The 24,592-nt window shown below is 42.9% G+C and overlaps 2 protein-coding genes across 3 annotated transcripts in view; one reads left to right on the plus strand and one right to left on the minus strand.

Moving 5' to 3' along the window:
- The first annotated feature begins 14 nt into the window (after positions 1-14).
- slc2a8 (solute carrier family 2 member 8) lies at positions 15-7,801 on the plus strand. The gene is made up of 10 exons (XM_012830606.3): positions 15-219; positions 818-980; positions 1,101-1,307; positions 2,195-2,294; positions 2,830-3,041; positions 3,621-3,770; positions 3,900-4,008; positions 4,249-4,416; positions 6,818-6,963; positions 7,299-7,801. Exons 1-10 carry the CDS (start codon positions 146-148, stop codon positions 7,443-7,445), a joined length of 1,476 nt encoding a protein of 491 aa, XP_012686060.1. The 5' UTR covers positions 15-145; the 3' UTR covers positions 7,446-7,801.
- Positions 7,802-8,850: 1,049 nt separating this feature from the next.
- Positions 8,851-24,592, minus strand: part of sgsm1a (small G protein signaling modulator 1a) — a 41,022-nt gene continuing 25,280 nt past the window's right edge. For both annotated transcript variants that reach the window (XM_012830551.3, XM_031570485.2), the window contains 10 exons: positions 21,332-21,460; positions 20,834-21,016; positions 20,250-20,321; positions 17,828-19,888; positions 16,529-16,653; positions 16,128-16,210; positions 15,039-15,148; positions 14,650-14,746; positions 11,632-11,799; positions 8,851-11,359 (listed from right to left, as the gene is read on the minus strand). In XM_012830551.3, coding sequence (XP_012686005.2) covers positions 11,271-11,359; positions 11,632-11,799; positions 14,650-14,746; positions 15,039-15,148; positions 16,128-16,210; positions 16,529-16,653; positions 17,828-19,888; positions 20,250-20,321; positions 20,834-21,016; positions 21,332-21,460 — 3,117 coding nt within the window. In that variant the 3' untranslated portion in view covers positions 8,851-11,270. The remainder of the gene's footprint in view (positions 11,360-11,631; positions 11,800-14,649; positions 14,747-15,038; positions 15,149-16,127; positions 16,211-16,528; positions 16,654-17,827; positions 19,889-20,249; positions 20,322-20,833; positions 21,017-21,331; positions 21,461-24,592) is intronic.

Consider the following 24,592-nt stretch of genomic DNA (forward strand, 5'->3'; position numbering starts at 1 on the left):
GACTTTTGACATAGTAAACAGATTGATTGTGTTGGAAAACAGAGTCAGTGTGTTTCAGGCACCCGCGCTATGAATGTCTTTTGCGAGCTACAGAAAACGATACTGGTGCAGTTGAATTTCACGCGGGATCAAGGCACTTCAGCAAATGGACCGAGATGAAGCCTCAAGACCTCTTTTGGGTTCTGACGAGGGCGAGTTGGAGCGCAGCTCTTACCTGGAGTAAGTAGCCTAAAAGTTGTTGTTGGAATAGAGACCACTATCTTTATCCTAACAAGTAGACATAAGAAGATCGATTTGCACTTTGAGCTGCATTGTTATGCATGAAAGGTGCTTTACAAATAAAGTTTATTATTATAATTATTACTACACGCAATGCAGGCTTGTCAGTTGTTTAAAATCACAGCTATGATAGACGTCCAGGTTGTGACAGCCAGTCACTTAAACATTCTGCATATAAAAATAGGAGTTTTGGTATATGCATCGAAAAGTGCATCTTCGAGTGGTGTGAAACTGTCTTTAAATGTCTGGTTAGAAATAAAAACGGAATAAAGGTCTGGGGCAAGGGAAATTACATTGCTTTGGTTTGAAAGACAAATATTTAACTCTTAACTTGTGTATGTGTGTGTGATGCTTCCAAGATTAACCTACTTTTAGGCTGAAAATAAACTAAAATGATACAATTAAACATTTTAGTGGACCAGTAGCCCTCTAAATTAGGCTAACCACCATAAGTTATGGAATGGGAAACACTTAATAGACTAGGCTACATCTTCACTGCAGGACATGAAGGCATGTTGTCTTTTTACTTTGTTCACAGCAAGGTGAAAAATGGAAAGCTCTACTTGGCCACATTTGCAGCCATCCTGGGTCCCCTTAGTTTTGGCTTTGTTCTGGGGTACAGCTCTCCTGCCATCCCAGACCTGTGTAGGATCCCTGACCCACGGATGCGGCTTGACCCAGAGGAAGCTTCCTGGTTTGGGGTAAGATGGAGTACAATGCCTTGATATTATTTACCAGGCTACAGACGTTTCACATCATTTGTAATAGATTGCGACTTGATATAATGGCTTTTGTGTTGATTTGGTTGTATTGCCTTGTAGTCGGTGGTGACCATTGGGGCAGCTCTTGGTGGCCTCTTGGGTGGCGCGGTGGTGGATAAGATTGGACGGAAGCTGACCCTCATGTTCTGCGCCATGCCATACATCTTTGGCTTCACCATTATCATCACTGCCCAGAACCACTGGATGTTGTATCTGGGGAGGATACTCACAGGTTTGGCAAGTGGTGTCACCTCCCTGGTTGTCCCAGTAAGTGTGCCAAATATATCTATCTTAAGTTTAAGGAATTTGTTCTGTCATGTTCTCAGTGTAATGAGATAAAAAATTACACATGCTAAGTTTATTTGACTCTTTTAAATCCATAAAGAGATTTCTCTAATTTTAGAAGTGATTGTCAGTATGTTTTGCGAGGATGTCGGTAGACTACTGCCTTTGTAAAATGTGATAGTATCAAAGATAAAGTTTTGCAGTGTGATCTCTGGAAATACATTGCTGGGTTTTCAGTCAGCTGACTTCATTAGATCAGCATTTAGATTAACTTACAGATAGCAATTATATATTACATCTAGCTTGTCTTGAGTGGTGAAGCACACTTTTAAGAAAATTCTTGATTTTACTCCCAATATAACTTATAAGCGAGTAGATTAGATTAGAGTAGATTTAACTTTATCGTCATTTTGCAGAGTACAGGTACAAATGAAATACAGTTAGCGTCTAACTAGTAGTGCAAGAAGTAACATAATGTACAGAAAAGTTGCAGGAGTGATCCAGTAAATATTAGTATATATTTTGTACAGTATATGTAGGTATAGAAAGTGCAGTGATGGAGTAGACATGCCATGCGTGAGTAGACAGATACGAGTCCTTTTTCTGTGGTTTGTTATAATTTAGTTTGTGTGTGTTCTAGTCTCTTTTTTTTCTTTTTTCTGAAAAGCTCTGTAGTCCTCATGTGACTCGTGTCAGCATTACCAAGCTCACGGTTTCAGTTCCCAAGGAACTTCAAACACTTCTTTAGGTTATCCTCTTCATTTCGCTGAGACCCTCCAAAGAGGCAGATAAAAAAAACATCTCTTTAATGTATATAGTAAAATGAGTTTCATCTTCATTTTCATCTCTTCCTCCTCTTCCTGCTGTAGCTCTACATCTCAGAGATGTCCCATGAACGGGTGCGCGGAACAATGGGCTCCTGTGTCCAGCTCATGGTGGTAACTGGAATCATGGGGGCTTACATAGCAGGTAAGAAACATCAGCCTCTGTTTGCAGGTTTTCCTAACTTTGCACTCTGCAGGATTGCTAAATACGTAAGGCAAGGTGAGCTGTAACATCGCATAATGTCACATAAAGAATAGTGACCACAGCGTAGCTTCAGATGTTACTATCTCTGCCAAAAGCAAAAAGTGAACTGCAGAGGAAGCAAGGCATAGTGACATAATGGAACACGCTCATTGTTTATGATGAACGGAGATGTATTTAGTAAAGAAGTTCAGTTGAACTGGAACATGACCAACTCCAGCAGTCCTGTGGCTGTTGTAGTTCCGCTGCCATGACATGGCAATAATGAGCATGACCAAGCAGGGACAGCAGCTTTGTGCTGGGACTAAGAGTAACCCTGTGTTCACACATCCGGACAGGTCATGTGTTTTACCAAAGCGATTCACCCCTGGTGTCATATGGCATGTAGCCATATCTGTCTTTCTCCTGTCTGGGATTGCTTTGATTTGCATTCCCGCTGGCTTGACTGTCATCCCTCTCTCTCTTCCATCCCCCTCAGGTCTGTTTCTGGGCTGGCGTTGGTTGGCGGTCGTCTCCTCGGTGCCCCCGGCTCTGATGCTGGTGCTGATGTGCTTCATGCCCGAGACGCCTCACTTCCTCCTGTCCCAGGGCAGGCGGGCCGAAGCCCAGGAGGCCCTGCGGTTCCTGCGAGGGCCAGACGCCTCGCCCGAGGAGGAGTGTGCCAGGATAGAGGGCGCTATGGAAGACCAGGTGATGCAGCCCATAAACAAACAATAGCTGCAAATCAAGATGGCAAGATTGTAAAGAAGTGGCAAACACAAATTTACAAATATTTGTGTAATATGAGATATTATTGTAGTCCATTAAGTATACATGAGGTTGGACATGGAAACTATTATGTCCACAACAAAAAGATTTGCTATTGGAGAGTTACTAAGTCTACACGATAATATACAAACCAGAAAGCAGGTACTCACTCAGATATACTCCCATTCACACACACACACGCACACACACACACACACACACGCACACACACACAAACACACACACACACACAGTGATTTTATGCTTCTTGTCCATGCTCTGTGCTGAAGGGAACCTCTGTAAAGAACACCATCAGGCCATTTCTCTGACTCACTCTGTCAGAATGCTTACTCTGCATGACTAAAGCATAGCAAAACCGGTCACATGATACCAGTGGTATCTGCACCAGTTGCATGCCGTGTTGGAGTCTTGATGTGAATGACATACTTCCCCGCACCATTTGTTTTAACTCTGTTTAAGGTCATTTTTTAAACCTGCCTGTATAATGACTGCTGATTGCAGGGAGGCAGTTTGGGGTGGTCGGATCTCAAGGACCCAGGCATCTACAAGCCCCTGGCGATCGGGATTGTCATGATGCTCTTCCAGCAGCTCACGGGCATCAATGCCATCATGTTTTATGCAGAGTCCATTTTCGAAAAGGCCCATTTCAAGGTATAGATTGGTTTTAAGTTGTGCTCCGGGGAGAACATCGTGTATATTGTAATACTTTACACACGGCCTGTGAATGTCATCCGCAATGTCCATCCGCATGACTCACGATTATGACATGTCCTGTTCCAGAACAGTGATGTCGCCACTGTGATTGTAGCCTCTATCCAGGTGGTCTTCACAGCCGTGGCAGCTCTGCTGATGGACAGGGCAGGCAGGAAACTTCTTCTCACCCTGTCAGGTACACTAATAACTCTACTGTGCATGTAGACATTCTTGACCCTCACCCTGTCAGTTATCTTAAGTGTCTGTAGAAAACTGAAGGTGTAGCCATGTTGATACTTCTAAAGCTTCTCTAGATTTTAGTCCATCTTGGATGGATGGATGGATGGATGTTTTAATGTTTTAAGTGTTTTGCAATCACCATCATTGCAATCACCTTCTTACTCACAACTCACTGTGTTGTTGTCTCTGTGGTAAGGTGTTGCTATGGCCATCAGTACAGCATTGTTTGGAGTGTACTTCTGGCTCGCAAGCCCACAACACTCAGGGCATTGGGTCGCCATGGAAACACCAGGTCCAATCAGTCTGGACCCTCAACCTGACCTGGCCTGGCTGGCGTTAGCTAGCATGGGCCTCTTCATTACAGGTAAGGAACATGGTTTCTCACTGAATACTCAATGATCTGCATCTGCCCAAGCAGTGTTACTGTTTTTAAGTACATCTGTCCTCCTGTAGTGTTTAGTAATTACATTTACATTTAGTCATTTAGCAGACGCTTTTGTCCAAAGCAACGTACAAGGGAGAGAACAGTCAAGCTACGAGCAATAGAGACCTAGTGTAACAATAAATACTACTTTACATACAAAATTGAAAAAATAAATAGAAAAGAAAAATAAGTGCAGGAATGTAACTGCTGTTAAGCACTAGTCAACGTGCCAGTTAGGAAGGGAGGTGTTCTCTGAAGAGTTGGGTCTTCAAAAGCTTCTTAAAGGTAGAGAGGGACGCCCCTGCTCTGGTAGTGATAGGCAGTTCGTTCCACCAACGTGGAACTACAAATGAGAATGGTCTGGAATGCGGTACTTGCAAAGACGGCAGTGCCAAACGACGCTCACTAGATGAGCACAGCATCCTGGGTGTAACATTTGCCCTTACAAGAGCATTTAAGTAGGTGGGAGCAGAACCAGAAATCACTCTGTAGGATTAATTAAGCTAATTAAGCAGGTATACTGAACCATTACAGCGTGTAGTTCTGGTACACAAAGGTGTACAATTTTCCTGAAAAGTGGTCATCTTGAGCCTACCGACATGAACATGTATCTGAGCCTGTTTTCCAAACATGTTTTACATGCAGACCTTTTGACTCTCTTTGGAGTACATTTATCTGGTTTAGACTTGGCTTTGGCTTCAGGTGTTATTTTTCAATTGAGGTCCACACAGATCAAAGAGCATGAGGCTTATATTGCAGTGGAGTGTCATTCATTCATATTTGATGCACTTTGAATTGCCCGAATGCGGCAATAATATGTTTGTAGAACAAACCTATGAGTTCCAGTGCCAGTTATACGAAATGATTTGTTGAAATGAATTTATATTTTTCATTTGAAAGAGCTGCTGTATTTACCATGACATCGCGGGTAGAAGCCCAACCCGCTTAACTGTTAAGTCATTGGCCGTGTGGGGTGACTCTTACACCCTTCCCTTTAGGTCTTCCAGTCATGGTGTTTTGGCTGTTCGAATGTCTAGGTTAACTTGAATGTGACCCCAAGTACAACTCTGGACATTGACTAGTACTTTCTAACCTTCACTCATTCTGACTCTTGACGGTTGGATCACATGATTCCTATAATGGCTACTGCGTAAACAACCTCGTGATGCCCGTTGAGGCACCAGGAAGCCACATCTGGTGACTTGCGTTAAAAGCCCAGCCCCAGCAGACGACTTGGCCAATTATGTAACCGCATAGGTGATGCCAAGTAGCTCCCTTCGAATGCTGAATGTTACTTTCCCGGTGGATTTTTATGAGGTCAAAGTACAATGCTAGGTGTCCCCCCTCTCTGGAAGGATTTGTCAAGGTTGGGTTGGGGTGCTTCTTAACTTAATTGTGTTTTCTTTGGCTGCTTGTGTGTGGAGATAAACACACCCTTACTCCAGGATTCACTGTTCATTCCAGTCAGTATCTAACTACCTCTTCTGCAAAGCACCCTTCTACTTTTATCCACAGTCCTTTGGAACAATCAGGTCTGACACTTCCTCTAGGTACAGGTCAGAGACAAGGAAAGTCAACAAGCATGGTTGGTTTCTCATAACGTATCTATACTGGGTGTGCACGTTTAAAGCAATTCCTTTGATCAGTGATCTGAAGGACCAGTGAGGATGTCAAGTAATATTATGCAATAGTTTGATGAGTTCCCGGTTTTGAGATCAGAATATCTGATCAAATGTTGATATTGAAGTCATTCTCGCCAAGCTGTATATCACATTTGCACTTTACACTGAGCTTTTGGTTGGAAATATAGCTGATGTTGATCAGAGTTGGACAATATACTGACACTTGCAAGCAACAAGCCCAACTTTAATCATACTTCATTTGTCATTAATCAACAAAATCAGTAATATAAACGAATGCAAAATGTATCTGTGTATTCTTAGCATTCTAAACTAAATGTGTTCATTACATATCTTTGCATAGTTTTTAGAGTAATGGGGCTGCCTCGTTTGGCACAACAGACTCCGTTCTGCCTTGTTAATGCAATAGGGGCTGCTTGTATAATGTTTCCAGCTGAACATTGTCACAGACAAATTATAGGGAGTGGCCACAGCAATTCCATCATCCTGGGCTCTATTCCAAAGCAGCGCAGTCAGCTAATGAAATGCCTCTGCTGCTCAACAGGATTATACTCCACTAGACAAAACCATTTGCTAAATGATTTTGGTGTGTGATTATGTCAGAGCCATCGCAGACAGTTACTTGTACTTAGCTCTATTGATTCCACAAGCCGATACTGAATCACTGCATGTAAACCTTGAATGGCCTGACGTCTCCTCAGGCTTTGCCCTTGGTTGGGGCCCCACACCCTGGCTGGTGATGTCGGAGATCTTCCCCACGCGAGCGAGAGGGCTGGGCAGCTCGCTCTGCGTTCTGACCAACTGGAGCTCCGCATTCATCGTCACCAAGACCTTCCACAACCTCATGGTACGTGGGAGAGATTCTGACATAGTTTGGAAACAGATATCCTTTATTTAGGTGGACATGCCCACTTAGCAACTCAATAGATATTGTAATTGCATTTCATCTACATCCAACGTCATCCTGTAGCAGTTAAAACTACTCAAGATATTCCCTCTCTTGTCAAATCTAGTTAGATATGAACAGCTGAAATTCTTATAAACATCCCATATGACTATATCATAGTTTCTTATTACCAGTGCGTTGGCACATACAAGAGTTGTTGGATACGTTAGGTTAGGATGATACTGAGGGTCTGTGGAAACCTCTCCTTTTTCGTGACTCTCTCTAATGGCTTTCAGGATGCCCTGACCTCTGCTGGAACCTTCTGGCTGTTCTCTGGCATGTGTGCTCTGAACGTCTTCTTCACGATCTTCTTTGTGCCCGAGACCAAAGGCAAATCACTAGAACAGATCCAGGCCCACTTCAAAGGAGTGCGACACAGCTAGACCTGTGCAAGCAGGAACTGATGTTTTTTTCTAAAGTGTGTGTGTGTGTGTGTGTGTGTGTGTGTGTGTGTGTGTGTGTGTGTGTGTGTGTGTGTGTGTGTGTGTGTGTGTGTGTGTGTGTGTGTGGGTGGGTGGGTGTGTGTGAGAGACAAAAACAGTAAGATCGAGTGAATGTACATGCATGTGAAGAGGTATTGTGAGTGAGTGACTGTGAGGGAGAGATAGTGAGCTGACACTTTGTAATGTTATTAGTTTTCTCTAATTTCTTTATTTTGTGCGATGATGATAATGTTGTTGATGATATAAGCAACTGGGAAGAAACCTAACTCCAAATAAAAGTGGAGATCTCAATGGCATTCTTATTTAAAGGATCTTATTCTGGGGATTACATTTTCGACAAAGAATGTGTTAACAGTGTTCACAGCACAGTCCTGTTTTATGGCATCACACACTCAACTACGGGTCAATTGAATTAAATGTTCTTTCTTGCATACCACATACACAAATAAGCACATTGGGCATCGTCTTCAAGGCTGCTGGGCACAAACAAGGTATTAAACAGGGTGCCGAACTCACAAGGCTGCTTTTGTGTAAAAGCCCAGTGACTGACAAACATACCATAGTAAATAATACACTTTAGGGAGTATGACTAGGGGAAATCCCTAGAGCACAGAGAGAGAACAGAGAGCACAGAAGTGCTATCTGATGCCTTCCTCTATCTATGGCCTCTGATGTAGTGATTGTACATAGAGAGAAGTATTCGGTGCAGGATGTAGGAGTCATTTTAGCTGTTAGCCATGATAATGTCAATATAAGCCCAGGTGTAGGGAGCATGTATAATGGCAGAATGGAGTCGTGTACATCTGTGAAAAAATGAATTGAAAAAGTGAACATGGAGCAAGAACTTGAAACGCACAATGAAATGATTGGATCCACCTTTAAATATGGCACCTTAAGGTACGTTTCTGGTCAAACCTGCTCAGAAGCACCCTCTTCTGTCTAAAAGATTTACAACTCCAGGCATGGTGATGTGCTCTGGTAATGTAGTTTTGGGAAGTATAGGTCTACTCCTTAATTTCCAAATACATGTACAGTACCAGTCAAAAGTTTGGACACACCTTCTCATTTTTTGAGAAGATTTTTCTTCGATTTTATTATTTTCTACATGGTAGATAAAACTTTTTTTTGTTTAGTACATTGTTCCATATGTGTTCTTTCGTAGTTTAAATGTCTTCAGTATAAATCTACAATGTAGAAAATAATAAAAGTAAAGAAAACACTTTTCAAAAAAATTAAAGTTGTGTCCAAACTTTTGACTGCTACTGTATGTTTAAACAAACAGAAAAGTAATCTTATTTCCACCCATTGTTCTGGAAAATGGCCACCAACAAACATCAAAACGGCATTGGAAAAAATAGAACAATTCCATTTTATTATATCTTTTTTTATATAAACACATAGACCATTTAGTAGATATATAGGATGTGACTGTGTAAGATATATCAATAACCAACCACAATATAACAAATATAATAGCTGTACGTACAAAAGCGGAAACAAACAAATTAATAAATAAGCAAGTAAATAAATAAGACACAATATACAAATAACTGTTTTCTCTCACAATGGTAACATGTAACAGCTTGCTATCACAAAGAACCATCAATATTCAACGCCTGACATCTAAATCTATGAATTAACTAATGCTTGTAGAACCAGTAACATGTCAGGCTCTGAGACATACTATAGGATGGAATGGTCCATAGAATTATACCTGTGATAAATGCATCATGGCTGGTGTTCCGGGAAGGTGCAACATAAACACACACACATACACGTACACACAATCACATTTTCAGTATTGTGTTTCCAATCACGTTAATAATTCTTCTCCACAAAGCATTGTACTCAGCATTATAGCAAAAATAGAAAGCTGAAGGGCATGCAATATAAAGCCTAAATGCCCTTAGACAACATTTGCATTTGGAAAGTCTCATACAAAGGACTTATGCAGAAAAAGACAGAAGTACGTTACTAGATCATCTGTGAGCAATGCCGTTTGCATTATATACAATACATCACAGAGTAATGAAAATAAATAAAAGCACTGGTCAGAGTTTCTTCTCACTCAAGTAACCTGGTCACATGTACATAATATACGGTTCTCTGATGTATAATAAATATATCTATATAAATGAAGCGCTGTATTTTTTTTAAATTGCCTCTACTTTGGCACTTCCTTCAACTAACACACCCATACACATATATGCACTCACTCCCTAACACACACACACAAACTTCAACCGTTTAACAGAAATATTGTAGAAATTAGCACGTACAATGGAGTACACTGATGTGGTTTTATACTTCCACACAATTCCTTTGGAAATGTTTCCCCCTGATCACTAGACTTAGGTGTAAGACCAACACAATGTTTCCCCCTGATCAATAGACTTAGGTGTAAGACCAACACAATGTTTCCCCCTGATCAATAGACTTGGGCGTAAGACCAACACATTGTTCTTGTTTCTTCCTTTCCTTTAAATGGCATGAACTCAGAAACAAATAATGGCACCGATATATGCTGGAGTATTCCCCTGAAATATATGTGATATACTGCTGATATATGATATGTGGTAGGTAGAATTGTGAAAAGTGAGTTGTGAATGACAATGTCATAAATAGATAATGGCACAGCTATATGCCTGCTGAATTCCCCTGTAAGACAAGGGGCCCTAATTCCATTGAAGGGCAACTGGCGATGAGCAAAGCCTGACGCATATGGGCTAGAGCTAATATAATAACTTTAAATAATTTTGCTAATATAATACCATGAGCAAGCTTCTAAGCGCAAACATTGGTGGGTCAGCGCAATGCCCCACACAATAGCTTTAGCTCATGCATGGCAGACATTGCTTATTGCTCGTTGTCCGTCAATGACATTAGGGCCCCATACTGTATGTTTGTTGTGTTGAATTTGGTAAATTGTTCTGTGATATACTGCTGATATATGATATGTGGTAGGTAGAATTGTGAAAAGAGAGTTGTGTGGGATACAGATGATACAATTGACATTCTACTTAACTTCCTCTTAAACACGAGTGAAGTGATTTATGTAAGATGGATGAAGCTGTATCCTCTGCATCTAGAGTTCCACCAGTGTGCTAACATTGCTGTATCATTAAATCAAAGGAAACGCTCCTTGTCTGTTGAACATCGAAGCTGGAAACGGACTGATGGGTAACAAACTGACCTTGCATTTAGCATGTTGATCACACACAGACACACACACACACACGCGCACACACACACACAAACAAGGACTGTTCAAAAAAAGCTATAAACCCCTACACAACGATACACAGAAAAACTGACAAAAATGGACAGAACACTTAGGAGCCGCGGTCTGAAATCACGCAAGCTCAGCCACAGAGTGAAGACGCAGCACCCGGACTGGAGCGGTTTTAGCAGAGAGAAACACTTGAACATCATCATTACCATCACCGAAGAAGATCCAGAAACAGGCTAACATGCTGAAATCATTCAGCTGTGAAGTCAGCTGTAGTGAGGAGTTGAAACGGTCAACCATGATTGGTGAGTTTTACGCTGTCTAAGAGAATGCTGGAGTGGTACTGTATAAGGTACATTGGAGTAATGGAAGAGGAGACTTCAGTTCCTCCATCGTGAGGTTTAAAATTGCTTAAGGCCTAAGAAGTCTATCAGACTCCTGTTTGTGTGATGCAGCAAGGGACAGCGGGAAGCTTCTTCTTTTGAGAGAGAGAGAGAGAGGGAGAAAGAGAGTTAGAAAGAGATGCTGGCTCTCAGTTACTTGTTTTCAATGAGAGTCTGGACTTGGCACACCAAGTCTCTTGCTAGGGTGAGAATCTGCTTCATGTTGTGGTGCTCGGCCATTTCTGCATGAGAACAAAAAGAACAGAAATCTTTCAGTTGATATTCACCTGATGTAAAATAAACTTTTTCTCATAGCACTGGTTGGACTGCATACGCTTAAAATACTTCATGCACAAATGTCGCAAGCCATGTCAGACAAAAAATAAGTCAGAAACCTAGAAATGAATTATTTCAGAGACTAGGAATTCTACATATTGTAATTTCCATTTTTTTTTTTTTTAAATGTGTATTGTAGTTTAACTTTACATTTAGAAACATGAACATCATTCATTACCATTGAAGAACTTGATGATGTCTGTGAAGTCCATGTTGTTCTCCAGAATGATGTCTCTGTAGATCTCCACCAGAGAGAGGGCGATGAACAGCCCAAAATGGCTGGAGGAGACGTACTTGGCAGCCCAGATGGTCTCCCACACAGAGAACACATCATCGTAAACTAGCTCTGATGGTTACCACAGACAGAGAGAGATAGAGAGGGAGAGAGAGATAGAGAGAGAGAGAGAGAGAGAGAGGTTTAACACTCCTTTATTAAATCCCTATATTACTGAAACCTAAGAGATCCATATGTATTACATCCTCAGATTAAAAACAGTAAGAGAGCCCATATTCCAACCATCTCCTTCATATCTTCAAAACTACTTGGCCATCCTCCCCAGCCTCACACAACAACCCTCCCACCCCCCAAACAGTACAAAACCCCACAATATCATTGACCAATATATATATATATATATATATATATAGAGAGAGAGAGAGAGAGAGAGAGAGAGAGGGCGAGAGAGAGAGTGTGAGAAAGAAAGAGAGAGCAAGAGAGAGATTTTTTATCTTTAATACCTGCAAACAGTCAAACCTGCAATGCGCATAAAGTCTTAGTCAACAGATTATCAGCAGAGGGATGTTACAGGGTTTTTTAACAACATGTTTTGTGAAATTAGGTCACTCACCTGTCACTCTAACAGCAAAATCTTCACTCAATTTTTTAAATTTCATAAAACATTTTTTTTGCAAAACATTACTCATTGTTCACTTTCTAGGATACAGACATTGAATACTCAAAATGCAAGACATATATAAGACATACTATATACCAGTTCCAGAGGACATTGATTGTGATAAAATATTGTGTATGATGAGTTTCCTTACTGAACACTTTGAAACACTGTTTCGGTAATGCACTCTTTGTTACTGCTCTCTGCCACCCTAAATAGTATTGATGTACTAATGTATAGGTCAGTTTGCTATAAGAAGCCTTTTTAGGAAACTATTTTGTACATTCTAGCAGGGAAAACACAAGGTGCACTGTGCACAGTATGTGTACTGGGGTCCAGTGTTTTATGTATTTATTAGGGCTGGGCAACGATAAAAAATTTGAATCGCGATTAATCGCATGATTTCCCTGATTAATCACGATTAATCGCATTTGTATACGCAAAATCCAATAATTAATTAAAAAGTAGTGTATAGCGCACTTTTATTTTAAATGTTCTGCCATATGAACGAAAGTGCCATAACATTTGTTGTGCAAACACTTTTAACATCAGCATTTTAATACAGTAGCAGTTAAATAAAAGATTTAGTTTAAATCTCAAGTTAAACAATGTTATCAAAGCAAATACAAAATTAAAGCTCATTGCCACTGCCAGGGCATTAATGTTATCCTGTTTGTTATGAAAAAGAAAAAAACTGGCAAAAAAATCCTGAGCCACAATCATATCATTAAAACAGGCCATTTCTGAGGTAACAGCAGAAACATTTTACTTTCATCAGGGAGCAGCATAACCAGTCTATGTTCAGTACCAAATGTCCCTGAGTGAGAAACCAGAAAACACTTTCAGTGCAGTTTGTCAATTCCTAGAACTTGACACTGTTATTTTAAATGTACTGCCATATGAACTAAAGTGCCATAACATTTGTTGTGCGAACACTTAACGTCAGCATTTTTATATAGTAGCAGTTAAATAAAATAAATACTTTGTGTAATTCTCAACTGAAACAATGTTATCAAAACAAACACAAAACTAAAGCTTATTGCCACTGCCAAGGCATTAATGTTAGAGTGTGGTGAAGCACCAAAAAGTTCACTGCTCGCAGTTACTCTGCTGTACGTAGTCTGCCGAAGCCTCCCTCCACTGTCTGTTTCGTTGAATGATTTGCAATTATCACATGTATGTATATATGTCTTTGGCGATTTATCGAGATTCTAAGTAACATGGAGACCAAACTTTCAGGTTTCAGGTTTTTAATGGCACACACGACACACTGGAACACACACGTGCATATATGGAGGCGACACAGGACACACACACACACACACGCAGGTAGGCCTGAGGTCGCAGTGAATTTATTTTCTGCTTTTTCCCATCCTGGACTGTCCTTCCTCAAGGACCCCCCAGGAGCAGTGGGCAGCTTGTAGCGCCCAGGGACCAAGTGAAGTGAACTGTCCATCTTTGGTCAGCGATGGACATGTGTTCTGTTATTTTGCATGTTTTTTCTGTTGGGGTCCTTAGTGGAGGAAACCCCTTGTGAACACGGGGAGAACATGCAAACTCCACCCAGAAAGGCCCGGGAGATAGCCCACCTGAGCACTGTGCACTCTGGGGAGGACCTGCCCCCCAGAGCCAACAGCGCCCCATGCGGGAATCGAACCTATGACCTTCTTGCTATGAGGCGGCAGTGCAAGCACCTGAGCCACCGTGATGATGTGACGGAGAGACATAGACTACTGCTCTCTCCCTTCGCAAAAGATGATGTCCCTGATTCTCAAACTCTGTAAGAACAGGGAACACTAGCCAATGATGGTGATTATCCTGGTTTAAAATGGTAGGAATTCGGATCAGGATTATCCTCTAATGTGAAACAGATTATTCTCAAATGTGAGTTAGCCATTTTTGCTGACTGCTGGCCAGTCAGTTCTATTGAGATTGAAATTGAGCTAACACATGGGCCGACACAGACACATGTATAACAGTCACACAGTATAACAGAGTCACACAGGAACTTTAGTCAACTTGTTCTCTCAAACGTCCATGCCAACACATCCTTACAAACTGTCTCCCACTCATTAGTCCTGGTTCAGATTTTTAAGAATTGTCACGCCAAACCTTTGCTTCCTGCTAAAAGCGGAGATTCATACTCTTCTGATGCACACACACACAACCTCATTAACCACTGGCAAGGATCACTGCTTGACTTCTCCTTGACAGTCTGGGACTTTGAAGAAAGGAGAGTTTCCTCCTCATTATAATTGCCAGTTTTCTTTCATACAAACATGCACCCAGGGGGATGTCATTACCTCTTTTGAAGTCAAGCAGGAACCAGCGGTAGCAGAAGTAGAAGTGGGTGTAATCTCCGTTCTGGTGCATCAGCTCGAAGAGCTCCGAGTCCAGGATCTGCACGGAGAGGAGGAGAGTGGGAGGTGAAGGCTTTCAGGTAGTTTGGACAGCATGGTCTTTGAAATACAGCTAGCGATTCCAACATGTGGTATGTTCCATCGTAACAACTGCCTCTAACACAGAAGAAGCATGTCTTGAATGAAATGAAAGAGTTTCATTTGTGTGTGGTCTGGCTGGATATGAATAGATAAAATGTCAGACTAGAACATCAGAATCTATAATAGAATGTTAGCCACAAATTAATTTGGAAAGAATTTTGGTAAATGGTTTTGGGGGAAAAAAGCCTCACCTGAATCAGAGATCTCATGTTGGCGAAGTGAGTGTCCATCGCCCCGCCGTGCGGAAAGTTTTGGTTCATCCTCTTCATGAGCTCAGTGAAACAACTGAAAGCCAACGCCTCTGAGAGAGAAGCCATACAAAATGAACTACATTACAGGTAATGGACGACAACTGAAAGCCAACGCCTCTGAGAAAGAAGCCATACAGAATGAACTACTGTAAGGGGAATGGAGGACAACTGAAAGCCAGCGCCTCTGAGAGAGAAGCCATACAGAATGAACTACTGTACAGGTAGTGGAGGACAGAGAGAGAGAGGGAATGAGAAAATAAATAGAAAGCAGGAAAGAAACGGAAGAGCTGTGTGTGTGTGTGTGTGTGTGTGTGTGTGTGTGTGTGTGTGTGAGAGAGACAGTGTATAGTGTTGACTGACAGGAGTGTTGCATGTGATGGAAATTGATATTACCATTCATTTATATACTTACCATTGCATTGCAAGCATGTTCTCCTGTGTGTGTGTGTGTGTGTGTGCCATGTGTATTGATAGTCTGGGTACACCTTTGGTTAAAGCCCCTTGAACCCTAGCAGACATCCTCCCTGCCCCAGGTGGTGGAATACACATCACTTGTCCACCATTTTGGGCCTGTGTGTGTTCCTCCATAGGAAGACCCCCTCCCACTCACATGCCCCCTTCCCCACCTTGACCTGTAACAAACCAATGCTGACCCATGACCCCAATGTAACCTCCCATGATTGACTTGTATATACTGTAACACTGTGAGGCTCTTTAGTCTTTTCCCTGCCTCTACTTGATGTTGGAATTGACTCCCTGCAGGAGTGCCTTGAAATACACCTCCAGAACCCTTTGATTCACCTCGTGGTCCTTTGTCTAAAGTTTGTCGTGCATATTTGGGTTCCGTCACAGGCAAATAAGATCAGATACAGCACTATGATTTTTTCCTCAATCACTGCCCTTTTTAAAATCTATTGGCAATAGAGAGATATTAAAAAGGGAGCGAGGGAAGAGGAAATGAGGAGGAGGATAGCTGAAGAATGAGAAGAAATGAGAGACAGAAGGCAGCTGGGAGGAAATGAAACTCACCGTCATCCAGGATGACCAGCAGAGGGGCCAGGAGGTCACACATACCCTGCACATATCCAATCTCCAGGTGCTGCCAGATGTAACTGCACAGAGCAATGGAGGTCAGGCTTTTCTAATCCACACGCTGCCACTTGGACAGGAGTGCATGGGTGGAATTTATGAGCATTGCTTTGTAGACGGCAGATGTAGAAAAAAAAACAGTTTTAGAACAGACAAGGGGACAGAGAGACTATGGTCGGATGAGACAGCTGATTTTTTTTTTTTTTTAGGGGGTGGGGTCTGTCTCCTAGTTCAAAAGTGGTATGGCAGAATAATTGGGAAATCTAGCTGGCTGGCACAAAATAAAAGTTTAAGAACTTAAGAAGCTTTAAGAAAAGGTACAAATGTGGGTTGTTCTTTACCTGCACATAATGTTACGGAGTTTCTCCAGGTTAGCCGGGGTGAAGTACCAGTAGTTCCTGTCACAGCGCTGGACGTCCTTCTCAATGCGGTGAAGATTGAGAGTGTACATGTCCAAAAGCTCTTGCTACAACACACAAAAGATGGAGGAGTAATCCAACCACCCACCCAATAAGTAACATTCATTCACATGTACAAATGGATACAATTACTTACTGTATCCTATATTACTAATGCATATGGTTTTGTTAACTAAACATTTTGTGTCCTCAATTGGCCTTATTGTACATAATGGATGCTAACATGATTCATGATTCATAATTCATGATTTTCTCCAATGGTAGAAATAATGTCCCCTCCACCCATAGGATTTGCACCCGTTCTGGGACTAATATTGAGCAAGTTCCTTGCTATAAATACCTAGGTATCTGGCTAGATGATAGGCTGTCATTTAAATCACATGTTCTTGACCTAGCTAAGAAGGTTCAAATTAAACTGGGTGCTCTTTATAGAATAAGATCTTGTTTTACTTTTGAAAACCGAATGGAAATAGTGCAATCAACAATTTTGTCAGTTCTTGACTATGGTGACATTGTTTACATGTATGCTGCACCCTCTACCTTAAAACTCCTGGACTCTGTTTACCATAGTGCTATTCGCTTTGTTACAGGAGACGCTTTCAGGACCCACCACTGTAACTTATACAAGAATGTTGGTTGGTCCCCTCTAGCAGACAGGAGGGAAAAACACTGTCTTTTATTTGTTTATAAAGCCTTAGTGGGAAAACTGCCTAATTATCTCATGTCACTTTTAAAATTAAAATCCATCTGTCATAATACACGGTCACAGAGCCTCATCTCCCTTGAAATCCCCCTTACAAAAACTAATATAGGTAAAATAGCTTTTAAGTTCTTTGCTTCCCATAAATGGAACACTATTCAAGTGGAGTTGAAATTAACCAAGTATTTGTCTGTCAACCAATTTAAGAGCCTTTTAGATAATAAGGATGTGCCTCAATGCTGTTGTTTTGAATGATTCTCTGATTCATTTTTTTTACTTTATGTTATTTTATTTATTTATTTTTTATGCTTAATTTCTGAGTTGTTTGGTGTGTTTTTTTTTTTTAAATGTATTTTGTCTGTTTCGTTTTGTTGTGGTTTGTTTATGTATTGTTCTTCTGTACTATGTGGCCTCAATCAGGGCATTGCTGCAAAAGAGCCCTGTGCTCAGTCAATTTCTCCCTGAATAAACAATGATGATGATGATGATGAACATAAGGCTGTGTAAAATGGTCCGCTTACAGAGTAGGTAGTTCCAGTAGACACTGGAGAGGTGGCTTCAGTCTTATCAGTTACCACAGCAAGGGAGTCAAACGGGGGGTAGAAGCTCTCCATCTCTGGCTCCTCGGACAGGGCAGACCCTGGGCCTTCTGGGCTTGGCTTACCACCCTGCTCTAGTCCAAGTTCAAGCGCAGGTACGGGGGCACCTTCAGCCTTGTCCCCCGCACCTTCAGACGAGGGCTTTTCCTCCCACAAGGCCTTGGGCATCCGCGCCGTGGGGATGTCCTCCATCTCGATGGCCGATGGAGAATCATCCAGGTCCGAGGCAGCTGAAGCCATCTCTGGCTGGTGAACCCTGACCACCTCCAGCACTCTGGTGACCTGTGTGCCCTTAGCAACTGCTGCTGATACTGCTGCTGATACAAAAGGAGGTCTGCTCTCTTCTGTCCCAGCATCCTTTGCTTCTGCCTCATCTTCTTTTGTGGTCTTTTCTTTATATGTTGCCGTCGTCTCTTCTGTGTCCGCCCCCTTTGACACGTCTGTCCCCACATCTGATGTCATTTCCTGTCCTTCTCTGTCTGACTTCTGTGCATCTGATGTCACATCTTCCTGTGTTACTGTGGCTTCTTTTAAAACAGAGGTGTCATCTCTACCTGATTTAGCATCGCAGCCTGTTGCCATGTCTCCCCTTGTGTCTGTGTTGTCTTGTGCTGCTGGCGTACTATTCTCTGTTTCATCAGCAGCGGTCTCTGTTGTCAGGGCACCCGCCTCCTTCATCTCTGCAGACTCCTCATCCTCTACAGGCATTGCTGCCTCTCTCTCTTGTGCCTCTGTAGTCTCCTCGGTTTTTGATGTGTCATTTTCCTCTGTTAGTGAGGCCACGTCTGCGTTCACTGTTTCCACAGCCTGTCCTTCCTCTGTTGCTTTATTCTCATTTGTGTCACTGTCTGTCTCTAATGCTTTCTCCATCATGGATTCCGCCACTTCATCAGCGGTAAGTGGTGTATCTTCTTTTATTCCTGGGACCTGTGGGTCTGTGGATTGACTTTCCACAGGCTCTGCTTCTGTCTTGATGGGTGTACAGGTCTTCTCTGTCTCTGATATAATTTCCTTCTTCGTGTCTGATGTCTCGTCCTCATTTATTTCAGACGGCTTCTCTACCGTTGAGGTAACATCCTCTTGAGTTTCATTAGCTGTTTCTATCTCTGATGTCATGCTCTCTTTTGTTTCAATAGATTTCCCTGTCTCCACTGTCTCAGCCTCTTGTTTTTGAATAGTTTTATCTGTCTCTAATGTGGTTCCCTCTTTTGTTTCGGTCTCCAGTACTTCCACCCCGTCACTGCTAAGATCCATTGTTCCAGAAGCCTCCATTGTGTCCTTGTGTTCACCTGTTTCTGACACCATTACTTCAGCACCTGTATCTGCCTTCCCACTTTCCTCTCTTTCACTCTCCCTCTTTGTCTCTGTGGGTTTGGCGATCTCTTCAACGGCTTTTGGTTCCTCAGCCTCTTCTTTCAGGCATTCTGCTTTCCTCTCCTCTGTCACTAGTGCCACTGTAGTCTCCACGACACTATCGTTGACCTTTGACCCCTCCTCCTTCTCTGTTTCTTTTGATTTGGCATGGCTCTCCTCCTCCATCTCAGCCTCTTTCCCCTCGTTTGTGGTCATGTCGGCTTCCTCCTTCTCCTGCTCTACACTGTCTTTCTCCTCCGTCGCCATCTGTGATTGCTGTGCTTGGTCTTCACGTTTATTCTGTGGGGTTTCGGGCTCGGCGCTGACAGAGGAACCCGGGGGCGCTGGTGACTGTGCCTGGTGTCTTTGTAGTGGCGCCTGCGCCGGTGCGGCCGCTTGCTGGGGCACGCCCGTGCTCCGGGTACTGGGTTCGTGCACGCCGCTGTCCTCCGTGCTCAGCGAATCGGAGAGGCCAGAGGTCACGGAGAAGTTCCTGGAGGAAGGGTGCCCCGAGTCCGGGGAGCTGGTGCCGTTATGGAGCGCCCCGTTGGGCATTTTGGGCGCCTGCTTGAGCTCGTCGCCCTTGGGCTCCGTCTCAATCTGCTCCACCTCCTCCACTGACTCGAACACCTGAAAGAAAAAGCCAGAGGGAAGCAGGCTGGTCCAGGGGAAGGGGTGGGAGGCAGTGAAGAACTAGCGGGAAGAGAGTGGGGGGTTGGGGAATATCCGTTTAGAAAGAGCTTCCAGAGGAAAAGAGTACAGTAGACAGTGGAGCATTTAACTGTCTATCCTTGTCTTTTTTTGGGAAATCATAAATTCACATACATGACATAACAGAGTTGTTATTTTTGTTTTAGTCCAACTTTGAGACATTTTACATGATTCATTGTAGTCTGCAATTTGGAGATCCTTTAATAGGCGTCTGAAGATACTGTTAACCAAGAGATTAGTTTTGAGTTTCTTATGCCAGCAGTTATGTGAGTAATGATACCTGTGTGCTGCTGCTGGAGTCACTCTGGAGTCGAGCGTTATTCTGTCTGTCTGAGCTGCAACTCTGCGAGGACTGCCAGTAGAGGGCGCCAACGAGTAAACACACAGAAGGACAGCACAGGCGACAGATTGGAACAAAACAATGAACGAGCATCATTTTCTGAAAGCTGCCATGATATCAGACACACAGTTCTTTCAGCACAGGCTTATTTTGGAGTAGCTCCCAGAATTCCCATTAGCACTCTCTTACTCTTTTAGTCCCTCCTGTCTCCTCTCCAATCTCCACTGACATAATAATAATAATAATAATAATGATAATAATAATGAATTTTATTTGTAACGCACTCTTCATTCCAAAGAATCAGAGTGCCATACCTATGAGTGCCATAATCTATGAGTACCTCCATACCATCCTGTATTGCTGAGCTATAGCCTTGTTTTGTTTGGGTATCTCCTGTGCCTTCATCAAACCCTCCTATTCTCCTTTGAAACTGCTCCACTCTCCTCACCCATGGCACCTGACGGCTCCGCGCCAGCTCTGAGCCAGATGGGTCAGACTTGGGCCAGATACACTGTGGGCCTCACCTCGTTGCTGAGCGTGGAGTCCCTGTGCAGGAGCTTCTGGGATGTGCTGTCTATGCTGGCCACGGAGGAGCACTTGGCCAGAGCGACAGCGTGCTGCTCCCGCTCCCGCTGCTTCACGATGGCCTCGCAGCCCTGCCACTCGCTCATGGTCTGCTCGTAGCACAGGCGCACCTGCTCGTCCACCTGCCACCAGGGAGACCCGCAGCCCAGGTCAAGGGTCGGAGGTCAATTAGAATTATGTGAGAGCAGGCAAGAGTGACTGACAGAGCACTGAACACAAAGGAGTTGCATACAAAGCCTCTAGTAAGAGCACTTGTAAGTACCATTACTCCACTGCCAGTGAGGGTAATGATGGTGTTTGTAAAAATAGACATCTGTTGTTATAGCTATACCTAGATATAAATACAGTTTAAATTCATATATGAATATAATTGTCCTTAACAAATGCCATAGACATAAATATACAGTAAACGATGCCAATGTGAATCGGTCACAAACCTCTTTCCTCTGGGTCACAGACATGCCGAACTGGTAGTGGCCCAGGAGGAAAGGCCAAACCTCCTTACGCAGCGAGGGCTCCACGCCTCCAAAGTACACTAGCCTCAACAGCTCCGTCTCCTCGTAAGACTGCCAGATAAAGCAGAGATGGGTGAGGAGTTCAAAGGTCAAATGAACAAGTCCCTTATGAGTTTGTTATATACAAGCAGAGGGGACATATACATGCACATATGCCTACACTCTTAAGTTATTACAACCATTTTTCTTATCTACAGCAGAAATAGCAGGTGCAAGGCAGTAGGAAGATCCCCCCTGTTATAATACATGCACTAGACGGTGCATAATAAATCACGATGTCCCCTCATTATGTTTCAGAGGCACAATGGCCAATCTCCATAAACCCAGGTGAGTCACCGGAACATTCAGCCGGCTGTAAGAAAAAAATATAATGGGCTGAATAGAAAGTCTCTCGGGAGTGTGAAACAGATAAATATCACCGTGCAGAAACATCTTTTCCCAGCTCCCGGTGCCTTGTTTATACGGCTGAGAATGGAGGAGATGTGATTAGCCATACATGATTATGCAGGAGGCGGGTGACTTCCTTTTGACTCAGCTTAGCAGGGCTGTGGCAGCACTGTGAAGCCGTGGTCCTCACCTAGAGACTGACGTTCGAACGCCGATCACAAGAATTCAATAGCTTTTTCTTTTATTGTGATCTAATTGTTTTGTTTCTGTTTTTCTATTTGATTTTATATTTTATTGTGATCTAATTGTACAGCACTTTGGTCAACGTGAGTTGTTCTGGCTCCGCCAGCGAATGTTCGATTGTTGGGAAGGAGTTTTAGTTTGAAAAACAAGAAATAACAAAGACCGTTAAATCATAATTCGGTCATAACTCGGCAGTTAGAAAATTAATATAAAAAGTTTGCTTATGTGTTTGTTAAAGACTCCCTCGTATGCTCTTTAAAATGCATTTTTCTGTAAGCAGGGGCGAATCTAGGTTCCCACTTTTGGGGGGGCTAAGCCCTTTAGATAAAAGCTATTATTTTTCCTGTGACCCAGCAAAACTAGGGGGGTCTGGGGGCATGGTCCCCCATAAGAATTTTTTGAAAATATCCTTTTTAAATAGTGTCCTCTAGTGGGTTTTAGGAAGAGAAATTAACAAATTCAGATTTAAAATATGGCACAACAATAAACATATTGAAGACATCTGCTGAGATATACTGTAGCATGATAGGGATTTGCAGCTCAAGTGAGTTGTATTGTAGGCTAGAGTTCACTAGCTCGTTATAGCTGGCGGAGCTACTGAGTAGGGTAGCATACCCACTGGATCAATGAACCGGCATGATAAAAGAGAGCCACGACATCTGTAATTAACTCGTGATAATTTAACCATTTCGTTTCTTTTACTATTTTAAACGTCATGTGTTATACCTTTATATCCAGCAGCTGATTATGGCAGCTTTCACCAGCTTGGGTCGGACAGTCGCTCCAAGTCTGTTAACTAGACGTTATCACCATCTGTCTGCACGCTCGCGAGGCTCACTCACTCACGACCAAACAGAGCCGTGCGCTTGCCACCACAGTCTCACACAGGCGGGAATCCTGTGCTACTCGAGCCTATATTATTCCTAACTCTAAAAATTCAACAAAATACGTTCACTAAATCGGTTGTTAGGTGTGAATTTGACGATCTCAAAATAAATAATATAATAAAAAATATATTTTTGGGGGGGCTAAGGAAACTTTTGGGGGGGCTCCAGCCCCCCTAAAATAGGGCTAGATACGCCCCTGTCTGTAAGTATAGATATATTACTTAAATGTTCAGGAAATGTCAATCACTAAGAGATAGGCTATCGTAAAACAAAACATAGTACAAAAGTATCAAGTAACCTATTAGCTAACGGCATAGCGATGACTAGCAACATCAATGTATCCAATAAATATACAATGAAACAATGTATTTACAGTGTTATCTCTTAGCGAGGCCAGTACATGAGTTGTTTTTAAATGTGCTTTGTAAATCCATTTGACTTGACTTGACTTTACATGCAAATGCTCTAGGCTCCTGAAGCTACTGTTACTCTTAAATGCATGCAGATGAACTAATGAATAGCATAAAAGCTGGGAAAGTTCCAATGAATGGGGTCCCTGGTCGCACTGCACTGCAACTTCTCGCTAATCACGGGAAATTGAGTCATGATCACAGAGGGGTAATCAAGCAAGTTCCTATGAAACATGGTAAAGTACATGAAACATGCGCCATCCTGTATGGAAAGATATATTTGACCATGTAAAGGCATGTAATGAATCTTGAAGATGATGTGATGTTTCTGACAAACTCACATTTGCAAAACAATCTCCTCGATCCAAACCAGTCTGGATTCAAAAGCGGTCACTCCACCGAAACAGCCCTGCTGTCTGTAACGGAGCCCTTAAAAACAGCTAGAGCAGCAGCTCAATCCTCGGCTCTCGTCCTGCTTGACTTATCAGCTGCGTTTGATACAGTCAACCACCTCATCCTTCTGTCCATACTGTCAAGTATGGGCATTTCTGGCAATGCGCACCCCTGTTTTGAATCCTACCTCACTGGGCGCTCGTTCAACGTGTCTTGGCAAGGTCAGCTGTCTGTACCTCACCTCCTCACCACTGGGGTGCCCCAAGGCTCGGTGATGGGACCACTTCTCTTTGCCATTTACACCACCTCGTTGGGCCCTATCATCCGCTCGCATGGGTTTTCCTGTCACTGTTATGCCGATGATACTCAACTGTTTCTGTCTTTACCTCCTGAGGACACCACGGTCTCGGCGCGGATCTCGGACTGTCTTGCTGATATATCCACATGGATGAAAAATCACCACCATTTCAGCTGAACCTGGCCAAAACGGAGCTGATGGTCTTCCCAGCCAAACAGGTCATCCACCATAACATCAATATCAATATCTCTTGTTCCAACCAAAACAGCAAGAAACCTGGGGGTCATTATTGATGACCAACTGACCTTCACGGCCCACATCGCCTCTGTCTCCAGGTCGTGCCGCTTTGCGCTATACAACATCCGCAAAATCAGGCCGTACCTAACCCAGTATGCCACCCAGCTGCTGGTGCAAACCTTGGTGAGTTCCCGCCTTGACTACTGCAACGCCCTCCTAACAGGCCTGCCTGCTTGCGTGGTGAAACCATTACAGATGATCCAGAACGCGGCGGCGCGCCTGGTGTTCAACCAACCGAAAAGGGCACACGTCACCCCGCTACTCATTG

Source organism: Clupea harengus, chromosome 7 (assembly GCF_900700415.2).
Source record: "Clupea harengus chromosome 7, Ch_v2.0.2, whole genome shotgun sequence".
NCBI lineage: Eukaryota > Metazoa > Chordata > Actinopteri > Clupeiformes > Clupeidae > Clupea > Clupea harengus.